Source organism: Pinus tabuliformis, chromosome 2_1 (genome assembly GCF_031772625.1).
Source record: "Pinus tabuliformis cultivar Carrire ecotype Pingquan chromosome 2_1, CPIR1, whole genome shotgun sequence".
NCBI lineage: Eukaryota > Viridiplantae > Streptophyta > Pinopsida > Pinales > Pinaceae > Pinus > Pinus tabuliformis.
In genome coordinates this window covers 523,738,224-523,753,138 of record NC_142299.1, presented here as the reverse complement: position 1 = coordinate 523,753,138, position 14,915 = coordinate 523,738,224, and the positions used below count along the sequence as shown (strand labels likewise).

Below are 14,915 nucleotides of genomic sequence, written 5' to 3'. Positions count from 1 at the left end.
ATAATAGTTAATATTTTCGAAGATATCTCAGAGAATCTCTTTTATTTAAATAATAATTATTTGTATTTTAAAAAATATAAAGTAAATAATTATATAAATGGTAAAAATATTGAAATCCATGTATATTTGTGAATGAGAAAAATACTATAATTCATTTTTTTGGATTTATGTGGAGTGGTTTTTGAGAGATTGAATTCGGATAATCCACAGTGTTCATCTTCTTTTTTGTCGACGTTTCGAGCCTAGAGCAAGACTCATCATCAGGACTTGATATACTGAGAAGAGAAAAGAAAAAGGATTTTGAGATAAATACGGTGAATGATGCTAGTTTAGGACGCTGAGCCGACTGTTTGATTAATACTTTGCCTAACTGTTATTTTATTATTTTGATCTTATTTAATAATGTGAATGCTTTAACCTAGTCTAAACTTAACGCTGCACCAATGTTATGATAGTTTTAGTTTGGTTTTATTAAATATCACTGACTTGATAACTTATGACTCACCTTATTATTTTTACTGCGCTAAATAGCTAAGGAATATAATATTAAGATATTATGAATAGCTTAATTAACAAATTTTAATATTGATTTGAACTTAGTTTTATATTGAATTATTAATTTAGTTCTATGATTGATAATTCGCTTAGTTATAATTTTCTTAAATAATTTAGTTTTATATTGTTTAACAACTTAGTAACATATTTCTCTTAATTAACTAAGTTAATTAACATGATTTTAAGTTGTTTTATAAACTAAGTTACCTATTGTATAGTTCTCTTAGCTTATTGCTTTTAACTAGGTTTTATATTGTATAAAGTTTTAAGGAATATAATATTAAGATATTATGAATAGCTTTAATTAACCAATTTTAATATTGATTTGAACTTGGTTTTATATTGAATTGTTAATTTAGTTCTATAATTGATAATTAGCTTAGTTGTAATTTGCTTAAATAATTTAGTTTTATATTGTTTAACAACTTAGTAACATATTTCTTAATTAACTAAGTTAATTATCTTGGTTTTAAGTTGTTTTATAAACTAAGTTACCTATTATAAAAGAGAGGGGGGTTAGTTAAGACAGGGAATATGAGGGGAAGGGGAATGCGAGGTGGAAGAGGGATAACTTTTCCTAAGAAGAGAGTTCCAATTTTTGCTAATGTCCCAGCCTCCATCCCTATTAAGGTTACTGGGATGCTTAATGATTTCTATCGCTTCACGAATTTTCCGCTTGAAATGGTGCTTTTCATTAGCAATGACTTTGGTGTCTTCAAGGCATATGTGATGGTTTGTTTTTCCTACATGCTCAGCTAAAGCAGAAGAGCGAGTTCTTTCTTTACGGATATCAGCGCTATGCTCTTTGAGCCTTATCCTTACAGACCTGCCAGTTTCCCCTATATATTGTTTACCACATGAGCAGTTAATGACATAAACACCTTTCTGTTGAAGCTGATCTTGGCTGTCCTTAACAGATTTCATATTTTGTTTGATAGTTGACAAAGGTTTGAATGAAGTTTTGATGTCTTTTTTCGTGAGAATTCTGGCTATTTTGTCGGTGACGCCTTGAATGTATGGAAGGTAGGCATTAGAAGCTACGGGGTTACCTGTTTTGTTAATGTTGTTCCCAGATTTTGCCTTTTTAATAGCTTTGTGGATGCTTTTATTATTGTATCCTAAGTTGGCGAAAGTTCTTTTTAGGTATGTAATTTCTTCATCAGTGTGGTTATCATCAGAAATTCTACAAGCTCTGGTGAAGAGGGTTTGTAGTACCCCCATCTTTTGAGCTGGGTGGTGATGTGAGTCAGCATGGAGGTAATTGTCTGTGTGAGCTTTCTTTCTGAATACTTTATGACCTATGGAACCATCTTTGTTTCTTATAAGGAGAATGTCAAGGAAAGGAATGCAGTTGTTCTCCTCCATTTCCATTGTAAACTTGATGTCTTCAGATATGCTATTGAGATGGTTCAGAAAGTTCTTGAGCTCTTCCTCCCCATGTGGCCAATTGACACTTGTGTCATCAACAAATCTGACCCAGAACTTGGGCTTTAAAGGGTATGTATCAAGAGCCTTGGTTTCAAATTTTTCCATGAAGAGATTAGCGACAATTGGTGAAAGAGGGGATCCCATAGCAACACCTGAAGTTTGCTCAAAGATTTCACCTTGGAAGGAGAAGAAGGTTGAGCGGAGACAAATTTCAGCTAACTTTGCAGTTTGGGGGTCTGCCACATCTTTGATCACTTGAATGGCTTCATCAAGGGGAATTTTGGTGAAGAGTTGTACTACGTCAAAACTAACCATTTTGTCTTCAGGATCTAATGTTGTGTTTTTGATGAATTTGACAAATTGATTGGAATCTTTTATGTAAGAGCTGGTTTTTCCAACTAGCGGAGCTAGGATGCTGGCGACATATTTTGCTAATTCATAAGTGGGAGATCCTATAGTGTTGACTATAGGTCTTAACGGAACATCTTTTTTATGTATTTTAGGGGCTCCATAAATCCGGGGAGTGATTTCACTATCAGGGGTAAGGCGCTTTTTTAGTTTATCATCAAGATTGGTTTCTTTAATGGTTTTCTTTACTAGTCTAGTAATTCTAGAGATGGGGTTTTCTTCAAGTTTTTTATAGCTTCCACTATTATATAAGTGGTCTTTCATCTTGTTTACGTAATCTTCATAATTCATAATGACAGTGGCGCCACCTTTGTCTGCTTTCAGAATGACAATGTCCTTATTATTTCTTAGATTTCTTATGGCCTCGAGCTGTTGAGGGTTTAGGTTTCTTTTAGGAGGTTTAGCTTTTCTTAGGATGACAGCGCATTCCTGTCTAATTAGCTCTTTGTCTTCATTGCTGAGAGTCTTGATTCCATCCTCTAAACTGCATATAATTTCTTCCTTGGGGATTCTACTGGGGGCTAAGGCGAAATTTAGACCTCTGTTAAGGACCTCGGCTTCTTCCTTTTTTAGCTCATAAGAAGAGATATTAACCACTTTTTTGTTTATGGTTTTCGAATCTGTGTTTTCAATTATTAGGTTAGCTTTTATATTATGGTTCTCAGCATCTTTATTTATTTTGCCGAGTACGGTTTTCTTAGATGAATAATTTCTATTGTTTTTCTTATTTTCCATATTGATTATATTATCCATCTTAATTAAATTGTTTGAATTACATCCTGCTAAACTATTACTATTGGTAGTGACCTTGTTAATTAAAATACTGTGCGGTATTTCAGAGTTTACATACCTGCGACCCATTGCCGGCTCCGTAGTGCTTTCATCTCCTGCTCTTGTCTTAGACCTAACTCCTTCCTCCTGCGGCATAGTTGCTGGTTTTTCGGCATGTTCACGCTGATCGCTGTGTGATTGCTTAGTGCGTGTATCGGTTTCGTGGATGCCGCTGCCACAGTGTTCATCTTCTTTTGACTTAGTGCGTGTATCAGTTTCGTGGATGCCGTTGCCACCGCATGATGTCCTCTGTGGCCTGCGCTGAGGTGTAATGTCAATTTCTTCTGCTGTTTTAGACCCAGCTCCTTCCGTCTGCGGCATTTTCTTTACGCTGCTGTGCCTTGTAATAAAGTCCCGGTTGTTAGATGCGTTCTCATCTCCTTTCGCCAGGATGCTTAGGTTTGCCCTACGCGGCATTTTGCTGAAGATACTGCTTAAATTGGACCCGTATAACCCTGCGGCATGTTCACGCTGATTGTTGTACGATTGTTGTTCCAGATTCTCGAGTTTTTTCATATGTCTTAATTCTGAGGCTTGTCTTATTCTGCTGGCTTTTAGTGCTGCGGATGCATCTATAATTCTCCAGATGTCTTCTTTGATTGTAGCTGCAAGTTTCAAGTGGTTCTTGAAGGCTGCCAAGGATAACTTCCACAAGGAGATTCGAGTTCTGCGAATTTCAAGGCGAATAAGGGATTTACTGAGACGCTCAAATATTTTATGGTTTCTGCGGTTGTGTAATCTGTGTTTTATGTATATTTGTGAATAACTATTTTGGATTTGGATTTATAATGCAATCCGCAAATGGGAAAGAGGGAATGCATTTAAATTTTTATTTTAAATCTTTTTAAAATTTAAAATTTACTATTTAATTTTAAATATGCACAAAAAAATTTACTTCTCATTGTCCAATTTTAAACCCTTACAAAAACCTCACTATCCATAAGCCCAAAGACCTTCATTTAAGAGTGTTGTGTCTGAATGCTTAAGATTCTGTCACACTATTGGACATGATAAGAGCATGGGATTGAGGAGTGAAACACTGTTCAACAAATACTCAAGCTCATACAAGGCACTCACAATGCAGTATACACACTAAGACAAATGCAACAGTATACACACAAACAAATGCAATAGACACATCATATCAATTTTTGCTTTTTCATTCATATACACAACATAATTATTAACAATCTCAAAGTTAAAACCATAGTCTCATACGAATTTTTTTAGGCTGAAGCATACACTTTTCCATTGGAGGCAAAGTATCTGATTCAACCTATATGGAAAAGTATATGCTTCAGCTTATGAACAATGATTTCTTTTCATATTGTTTATGTATATTTTAGTACTCGTAGATGGTATTGAATGGACTGAAAGTTGATCAATATTGCTGAAGCACATGAGTAGGACGTATTATAAATGGTACTTTTAATCTTGTAATTCTTTTTACTTATGTATCAAGCAATGATTTTTTTTCAAATTATTTATATATGAAGCCTCAAAAATAAATGCTTCAACATGAGCGAAAACCACCCAATCTAGACCTTGGTTGGCAACTCCTTTTCTGTTTGAAGTAGTGGCTCTGACTAGGGATAATGAGACCAGTTTCCCAATCTATTTAATGATTGTGCTAATGGGGTGATATGTGATGTTTTGGAGTAATGTTTAAGTTAGAAGCAATCTAATCTAAACTAATAATCACATGTATTTTACCCTAATTTAAACACTATCTAATTATAACTATTCCCGAGAGTAAATTGATGTATGCGATCTACAATAATGTCTGAAACGTATATGCTTTAGCCTAAAAGCAATGATACATAAGTAAAAAGGATTACAAGATTAAAAGCACCATTTATAATACGTCCTACTCATGTGCTTCAACAATATTGATCAACTTTCAGTACATTCAATACTATCTAAGAGCACTAAAGTGCAATTTTGGTAGAAGATGCTAAAAAAATAAATCATGTTCCATTAATTTCACTAGAACTTCCTCAAAGGGATAGAAGCGCATGTTTTGAAAATTGTTTCTCATAAAAAATTTGGACCCTTATCTAAATGCATGAGAGAGGTTTAAATACTTAAACTATAAAACTAAAAATAGATTATTACAAAAATAGTTGAAGAGGTTTAAACGACTTGCCTCAAATTATGCAAAAATAAAATCAAAATAGAAATGAACATGGTGACTAGCTATCATGCATTTGATCCTTCAGATTGCAAATGTACATCATGGGCTTGAGCTGTGTTGGTTGACCGACTTCAACTTTCAACTGTCTAGTGAATACGACATCGGTTAGTGCTGACGTCATTTTCTCTGTAAAGTGGTTAGGCATCGCAGGGTCATCCACTAGCTGTGAGGTTTTACCAAATGTCACCAGTATGCTTCCCAGTTTAGCCTAGTTATTTGCCTTATTACTTTTGCTTTTTCTTCTGTTGCCTGTTTCCACTATAGTTCAAGCTGTTTCGCATTAGGAAGAAAACCTGGAATGGATTCTTCCACAAGGTTGGTGCTATGCAAATTTTTATTGACATTTTCTATGACACTATTTGCTGCTACTGCCGCATTTGCCGTTGCCTTTTTTTCCTCCTGAAGCTGAGAATCCCAGTTCGAAAATAATATTTCTTTATGTGACTCTTCTAGTTTAGGTGAGTCAGCTTTTCTCCCATCTTCTGTATTCTGCCAGGTGATGAAATTGGAGACCCTTTTAAATATCTCATCATATTCAAGTCTCATTTCTATGAATTGACTTGTCAATTTGTCACTTGTTTCGCAATAAGAGTTCCATTTTGAAATCTTATGGCATAATAATTCTTTTTAGTGCATTAACTGGGAGTTTTTTTTTTTCTAGTTTAAGACTAACCTAAGTACCCACGGGGATTTGAACCAGTGACCTATCGCAAGGAGTGCCTTAACAGTGCAGCCATTCACCGTCAATCCAAAGCCCCGTGGGCTGCATTAACTGGGAGTTAAGAGTGAGCGCTTCGGTAATAAACTGATCAATTTTTGGATCATCTTTTTCCTTCTCTTATAAGCTGGTTTGATGTTCTATTTGCATCCGATTGAATTCCCGTTGTAGCTTAGCTAAATGTATCTCTGCTTGCTGGTCAGATTTTTCTTGCTATAATTGTTGTTCAAGCAAGATAATTTTATATTTTTTTTCTTTAAGCAACATTTGTACCTCTGTTTCTTTTTCGATGGTCGCTGTAGCGTAGGCACCTGCAAACTGTGAGAGTCTAGTAAGATTGGCAGACGGGTCGATGGGTGAGTCTTTCCAAAGAACATCCATCGGTTCATTATCAGGGGTAACAACATCTGTAGAGTCCAGCTTCCTTTTCTTCCTTTTTCTTTTAACAATGGCCTTATGTTGTGGGATATAAAACACATCTAGAGGGGGAATCTCCTCTATTATCAAAACAATTTTAGAGGTGGAGGTAACAGGGATGTGTTCTACCTCTTGAATATTTATAGTCTCCTCTATTGTAATTTCCTGAGTTGTTTTCTGTTGTGGAGTTTGCAACTATGGCATTTGTTCCTCTGTTTTGAGCATTTTATTAAAACTGTCCCATTTTTCCTCTAAATCAATTACCAGGGGTTTTATTGGCTGTGTGGAGGTGGCATGGATTTCAGCCTGTTTTCTGACTGAAGTTTCTTCAACTATCTTCTATGTAGATTGGGTTGTATCCTTTACCGACTCCCTGCTTCTGCTTTTCCCATTTTGTGATGACTTCTCTGATTCCCTGGTAGATTTCTCTTTGGATTCTACTCTAGAATCAGTTTTAGAATTTTCTTTGGATTCACCTTATATACTTACACTGGGAGTAGACTCCCTTATTGGTTCAATCAATAATTAGTCCATTGGGACCTTTGATAAGCTCCTTTCTCTATAGTTGTAAAAGTTTTCAAGGTCTTCATGGTCAAAAATTAATTATGCCATATGCTTCACCTCTGTGAAGGTGTTTTTCTGCAAAAAGATGTCGTCAAAGGCATCTTCCTCATTACTGAATACTTTCATTTTCACCATAATGGTAAAATCTTTTATAGTGCTGAACAGTTCGTATTGCCTTCCAGGGAATTTAGGTAATTGCAGAGATAACATATTCTCTATTTCTTTAAATGCATGCCCTAGGTCGTGTAATGCAAATGCTCCACACTGTAAAGGGAATGTATGCCATGGCATTTTTTTATTCCTTTAATGTCTTGCGCATCCCTCCATCACTAGCTGTTTGATAGGCTATCTCTCGAGCCATTAATTTGTCCAAAACATAGTATGGTAGGACATGGGGGGTGTTGAAAATGCTAAATATAGAAGTGCTAAATTTAGTACTACTATAAATAGCATTTCGGGATACCTTCCTATTTTAGTTAGTCCCTGAACTAAAATAGAGAAGTAAAAATTCGAATTTGATCTTAGCAATTGTTTTAAAAATAATTAATTAATTCACCATGAGTTAATTAGTTGTAGAAAATCAAACATGAAGTTTATGTGGGGACATGCAACAGTTTCTCCATTGATTGAGGAATTTATCCATCAATTAAAGAGATAAGGATGAGTTGTAATATTGATTTGTAATTAGTTGGATTAGTTAACTGAGTCAAGTCCAATTAGATTAATTCAAACAGTTTGTTGAATTAATTGTGAGTTTAGTTAGTTAATGCATGCATGCATGTAACTGCTGCACTTCAGATAACTGAATATTCTCTCATAAATAACTCATGCATTTCAGTTCAGACAAAGACCTAGTTGAGATCAGATGGAGGGGCAGTGTACTATCAGTTGTAGGAATATTCCATTGTGAATATCTCTTGCATGCAGAAGAAAATTTTTCCTTGAGGATTGCGCAGTTACTTCTTCAGTTTTTGTGAGTGTGATGAAGCCAATTCACACATGTGGCATCACTGGACCCCAAGAAAAATTGCACAAGGAAATAGGAGGCTTGGAGGGATGAGGAAAGACATATCTCTTGTCTACTTAGTCTATGAGCTGTATTGTTTGATTACAGAGAGAGCATGATAACTTGAGAGCTGATTCTTTTTGTAACGTGAACAAATTTTCACTTGTATGATAATACAGAGATTGGGGTTTTAGGCTGAAGCTTTCCCTGGGTAATTTCTTCTGTGTTATGTGTGATTGATTTCTCATTCTTAGTTATATGTGTTCTCATTGATCTTGCTCAATTCGATTAAGCTTCCACAAAGTTTGTTGTAGAAGTAGATCTTGTGTTTTGCTTTAGTATATTGCATAATATGTTGATCTACAGTGGGACTTTCTACATGGTATCAGAGCAAAGGTGATCAAAGAAAAGAATAGTATACAATAAGGGAGAAGTTTGAAGTTTGAGGTTCATGAATATAGAAATCTAGTTCTTATCACATCTCAATTTCACCAATGGCGTTCAACGGTTTAAGACTCGAATATGCTCTTGATGTCAATTCAAATTATATAGCTTTGAAGGATTGCATGGAAGAAATATTAGAGGATAACGGTCTAAACGACTTCATTGATCAAGAAGTCCTGAAGCTGACTAATGCTATTGAATTGGTGGAATGGAGAAATGTGTGGCTAGAGTTAGGAGAATCCTTTTGGAGGGAGTTCGAGACCACATAGTCTCAAGTCTCCATGGGAAGGAGACACTGTTTTCGATGTGGAAAACATTGAAAGATCTATATCAGAACAGTAGCAATTAGAGGAAGCTGGCGCTGAAAGACAAGGTTTGGAAAATCAAGTGTGAAAAGGGTGACACGATCTCTACATATCTGAACAAGCTCACCACCTGCAGGGATGAGCTTGGAAGTGTAGGGATCACGACCACTGATGATGACATGGTGAGTCTTGCACTCCTCAGTCTTCCTAAGAGCTAGCATAGCTACCAAGACTCGGTTAATGGAAGAGAAAAACTTCCAGATTGGGAACGACTTTGGTCGGATTTGATGCAGGAGGAGATAAGAAGAAGCACCCGAGATGGATCCTCATCGAAGCAAGATGATGAGGAAAATCTAGCCTTAGCAAGTAAGGCAAGGAAAGGGAAAGGGAAGGCGTCCCATCCCAAATCCGGTTCTTTCCATGGTGGGAAGAATTTTGAAAAATCGAAAGTGCGATGCTTTCATTGTCATGAAGTGGGCCATTATGCTACAAATTTTCCACAGAAGAAATCCAAGAAAAGATCCTCGAAGGGATCTGATGGTGAGGCACTGGCCTCGCAGTTTGAGTTGGATTTCTCTCTTATCGCATGCGTGGTTTCATCCATGGAGGGATCTGTGTGGTACTTGGACATTGGAGCTTCATTCCACATGTTAGGTGACAAGAATATTTTCAGTACCTTGGAGGAGAAGGATCTCTAGATGCGGATCGAGGTGAAGGTACAATTGTGTTTCAAAGGGAGCATGGAGCTCCCCTCACCTTGACTGATGTAAAGCATGTACCAGGTCTGAAGAAGAATCTTTTTTCTGTAGCTATGCTAGAAGATAAAGGCTATGATGTAGTCTTTAGTAAAGGAAAGGTATTCTTGAGGCATATCGGTACTAGATAGACAAAGCGAATTGGGATTCGAGTAAAGAATCTCTACAAGCTAGAGGTAGACGACTGTGCTGCATTGAGGTCCAAAGATAAGATGGTATAGAGCCAAGATGTTGGCAAACTATGGCATAGAAGACTGGGCTACTTGCACCATGGACCCCTGAAGATCATGCAGCAGATTTCTACAGGAATTCCCAAGGGAAAACTGGAGCAGAAAAATACATGCAAAGGTTGTACCTTGGCTAGGTATGCGAAATCTTCCTTTCTGGATTGAGATAGTAACGCTAGAGCAATCCTGGAGCGAGTTCACTCAGATGTTTGTGGACCTTTATCTACAGCCTCCACTGCTAAAAAAAGGTACTATGTTATTTTTATTGATGATTTTTCTCGTAGTTGTTGGATCTACTTTATGCAAAAGAAGGATCAAACCTTCTTGAGGTTTTGTGAGTTTAAAGCCTTGGCAGAGAAAGAATCTGGAAAGAAAATAAAAGCCTTGCGTAGCGAAAATCATGGAGATTATGTCTCCCAGTAGTTTAAAGACTTTTGCGCTACAGAAGGAATTAAATGGGAGTTGATGACACTCCATAACCCACAACAGAATAGGGTGGCACAAAGGAAGAACATATCGATTGTGGGAGCACCTCAAGAGATGTTGCATGACCAAATCCTACCACTACATTTGTTGGATGAGGCATGCAATACAACAGTATACTTGCAGAACAAAAGCTTGCACCGTATACTGGGAATGAAGACAAATGGAGGCCTTTTCTAGGAAGCGACCAGATGTAAGTCATTTCTAATTCTTTGGATCATCAGTTTACTGTCATGTGACCAAAGATGCCCAGAAGAAGCTAGATCCCACAACTGAGTTGGGAATACTTGTGGGGTACATGGATACACCACACAACTATAGGGTGTACTTGCTTACCAATCAAAGGACTGTGGTACACAAGGATCTGAAGTTCAATGAGCAAAAAGCCATGTGATTATCACTTGAGAGGGAGCTCAAGTTTCATGTAGAGGAGGAAAGTTCAGTTCCTAAGGAAGAGGAGCCTTAGATTGATGCGAAGTAGTCGCATGCAGAGGATTCGGGAGTGGAGACATCCACTCATGCTGAGACTTCCAGAGATGGGCGGAAACACTCAAGGAAAGCTAACATGTTGATGCTGGATGCACAAGAGAATGTGGGACAACCATCTTCTTAGCGTGGACAAAGGAGGTCGCCCAAGCGGTACATTGGGCACATGGTCCTGGTTGGGGAGTGTGTAGATACCGAACCTTCTTCATTCGAGGAGGCAGTGAAACAACTAGTCTGGATTGATGCAATGGTAGAGGAGTAGGACTCTAATCATTCAAAATAGTGTGTGGGATGTTGTCCCAAGACCTCAAGGTAAGTCAGTGGTGAGTTCCAGATGGCTTTACACGGTAAAGCAGGAAGCTGATAGCAGCATTGAGAAACATAAGGAAAGGTTTTTTGCCTGAGGTTTCTCACAGGTCAAGGGGATCAACTACGATGAGACCTTTGCTCCTATAGTAAGGTACTCATCTATTAGATTGGTGTTGGCACTATCAGCTCATATGGGTTGGAAGATCCATCATATGGATGTGAAGACAACATTCCTCAATGGGAATATTGAGGAGGTGTACGTTGAGCAGCCAAAGGGTTTCGAGACCTTTGATCATGAGTCGCATGTGTGTCGACTCAAGAGGGATTTGTATAGGCTGAAGAAAGCGCCTCGTGCTTTGTACACCAGGATCGATATCTATTTAATCAGGTTGGGCTTCACCAAGAGTGAAGTAGAGATGCGAACCTTTACCACATCATAGTAGAAGGTAAACCATTGATCATTGTTCTTTATGTCGATGATCTGATTTTGACAGGTGATGATCAGTTGATATAGTCTTGCAAGGAGGACTTTGCAAGATAGTTCGAAATGAAAAACTAGGTCTTATGCACTACTTTCTAGGCATGGAGGTGTGGCAGAAAGATGGTGAAGTATTTGTGTCTAAAGGCAAGTATGCCAATGAGATACTAAGGCGCTTTCACATGGAAAAGTGCAAGCCCATGTAGACTCCTCTAGCTAGGAACTGGAGGAAGGAGGATGCTACTTCAGGTGAGGTAGTAGCTACTACTATTTATTAGTAGCTAGTGGGTTCACTTATATATCTGGTTAACACACGACCTGACTTGTGCTTTACGGTGAACTAGCTGAGTCAAGCTATGGTTTATCCTACCAAGCTATTTTGGAAGGCAGCGAAGCATGTGCTGAGATACCTTAGAGGCACATATTAATTTGGATTGTGGTACAGATGGACAGAGGGAGTGAAGCTTCAGGGCTTCACAAATGTGGATTGAGTAAAGAGTCCATCAGACCGGATGAGCACTTCTAGAGGAATCTTCAACCTTGGTTCAACTACAATTTCCTGGTATAGCAGAAAACAGAGATCAGTTGCACTTAGCTCAGCAGAGGCTGAATACATGGTTGCTAGTCAGGCTGCATGTGAGGTCATTTGGATGTGGGAGATTCTAATGGGATTGTTTGGTCAGAGGATGGATCCAATCATGATCTACTATGATAATCAGAGTTGTATCAAACCCTCTGACAATCCAGTTTTTCATGACAAGTCCAAGCACATTGATATCCGATATCACCATCTTCGAGACTGTGTGGTCAAGAGGATCATGATGTTGTTGTATGTTTCGACTGAGGAATAGGATGCAGATATTTTGACGAAGGCATTGTCAAAATGCAAGTTCGAGTTCCACAGAGATAGGATTGGGGTTACTAATAATCCCTTTCTTGTTGAGAGGGAGTGTTGAAAATAGCAACAAGAAATGCTAAATATAGAAGTGCTAAATTTAGTACTGCTATAAATAGTGTTTTGGGATACTTTCTTATTTTAGTTAGTCCCTGAACTAAAATAGAGAAGTAAAAATTCGAATTTGATCTTAGCAGCTGTTTGTAAAATAATTAATTAATTCACCATGAGTTAATTAGTTGTAGAAAATCAAACATGAAGTCTATGTGGGGACATGCAACAGTTTCTCCATTGATTGAGGAATTTATCCATCAGTTAAAGAGATAAGGATGAATTGTAATTAGTTGGCTCAAGTTAACTGAGTCAAGTCCAATTATATTAATTCAAACAGTTTGTTGAATTAATTGTGAGCTTAGTTAGTTAGTGCATGCATGCATGTAATTGCTGCACTTCAGATAACTGAATATTCTCTCATAAATAACTTGTGCATGTCAGTTCATACAGAGACCTAGTTGAGATCAAATGGAGGGACAATGTACTATTAGTTACAAGAATATTCCATTGTGAATATCTCTTGCATGCAGAAGGAATTCTTTCCTTGAGGATTGCACAGTTACTTCTTCAATTTTTGTGAGTGTGATGAAGCCAATTCACACATGTGGTATCACTGGAGCCCAATAAAAACTGCGCAAGAAAATAAGAGGCTTGGAGGGTTGAGGAAAGGCATATCTCTTGTTTACTCAGTCTGTGAGTTGTATTGTTTGATTGCAAAGCGAGCGGGATAGCTTGAGAGCTGATTCTTTTTGTAACTTGAACATATTTCCACTTGTATGATAATATAGAGATTGGGGTTTTAGGCTGAGGCTTTCCCCGAGTTAATTTCTTCTGTGTTATGTGTGATTGAGTTCTCATTCTCATTTATATGTGTTCTCATTGATCTTACTCAATTTGATTAAGCTTTCACAAAGTTTGTTGTAGAAGTAGATCTTGTATTTTGCTTTAGTATATTGCATAATCTGTTGATCTACAGTGGGAATTTATACAGGGGGAGGTGATGCTGCCAAATACCCTGATATACGCAAATGTCTCCTCCCCAAACCATCTGGCCACTAGGAGGATATATACTTCAGCTTCTTGGGTAAACTTGGGGACATCTCGGTTATAAATCCGCTTGTGAATAGGGATCATAACTCCATGAAAAATCTTGAAAAAATGTGGTTGAAAGTTGGATTCCCACATATCTTTATGGTATATGTGAATGGGGAGTGGATTTGAATAGTCCACTTCCATCCCATGACAGGGAATTTCAAACCAAAACAAATTGCATCCATTTCATAGGTGCTCATAAAAAATGGAGGGTAAATCCTCGAAGAAATACTTCTTTTCCTTCTATACTCGATTATTGTTCTTGCTAAAATTTCAGACAAAATTTGTGCCCAAATCATTACAGTTGCATTAACGAATATATCTATTAATGGCAACCATTCTAGGGAGAATTTAGCACTATCGGGTTTGCCAAATAGTCTACATAGCATTGACATTGCAAAACTATGAGGGGGACAAATAGACAAAGTAGTGTACATACTGTTTTTGTCTTTCTTGATTTTGTCCTCATTATTTGACTAGGTCAAGGTGCAATCTGCTGGGTCGTCATTCTCTTTGGAAAAATTCTCGACGAACTGCATGTTGTAGATGAATTGTGGCTCTGGTAGGTGGTACAGAAGCCATAGGTTGTCCGGGGTAAAAGATACCATAACCTCTTGGCTTCTTGTCTTGAATTCTCCACCTGAGATGTTAGCTTCATAAATAACCCATTTAACCATGTCGGTATAAGGGATTATCTTCAAGCGCATGGCTATGCTATGCAAAAATGAGCATACTATCTCTAACATGGAAGCGTCTGAGGAATCACGTCTGTCAATTGTAATATTCATTTCCAGAATCCTTGGTTGCTCTTTCTCCAGTATATTATACATGGCCTCCCATGTAGAGGTTCCTCCCTCTCTGTTGCATGTAGTATCCGTAAACAGAGGAGTCATTTCCGACTTCTCAAAGATGAATGCCTTGCCTTTCTTCACCATTGCTTTCAATGATTTGCTCTGTGGATTTTGCCTGAAAGTGAAGAACAAAAACTATCGAATACACAAAGATGATAATGAACATAAAATGAAATAATGCAGATAACTTGTAAAGGTGATAAAAGGAGTTTTATTCAAATGCACATAAGAATATATCATATCACACTAGATGGATTTTCACACATAAATGCAGTTATCTCTTACTAAATGCCAACTAATGCTTTGTTATCCCTTAAATTTAATGCTCATAAATGTCTGCATTGTAAAACGGGAGGAAAGCTTCTAGGGTAGTGAGCCTTTGAATATCGGCGATTGTGAGATTTGTGAAGCAATA

The 14,915-nt window shown here is 37.4% G+C and overlaps 1 protein-coding gene across 1 annotated transcript; it reads right to left on the bottom strand.

Annotated features, from left to right (window-relative positions):
* Positions 1-1,071: 1,071 nt before the first annotated feature.
* On the bottom strand, positions 1,072-3,639 carry LOC149201252 (uncharacterized). The gene has a single exon (XM_089401242.1). The coding sequence runs from the start codon at positions 3,637-3,639 to the stop codon at positions 1,072-1,074; it is 2,568 nt and encodes an 855-aa protein (XP_089257368.1).
* Positions 3,640-14,915: the final 11,276 nt, after the last annotated feature.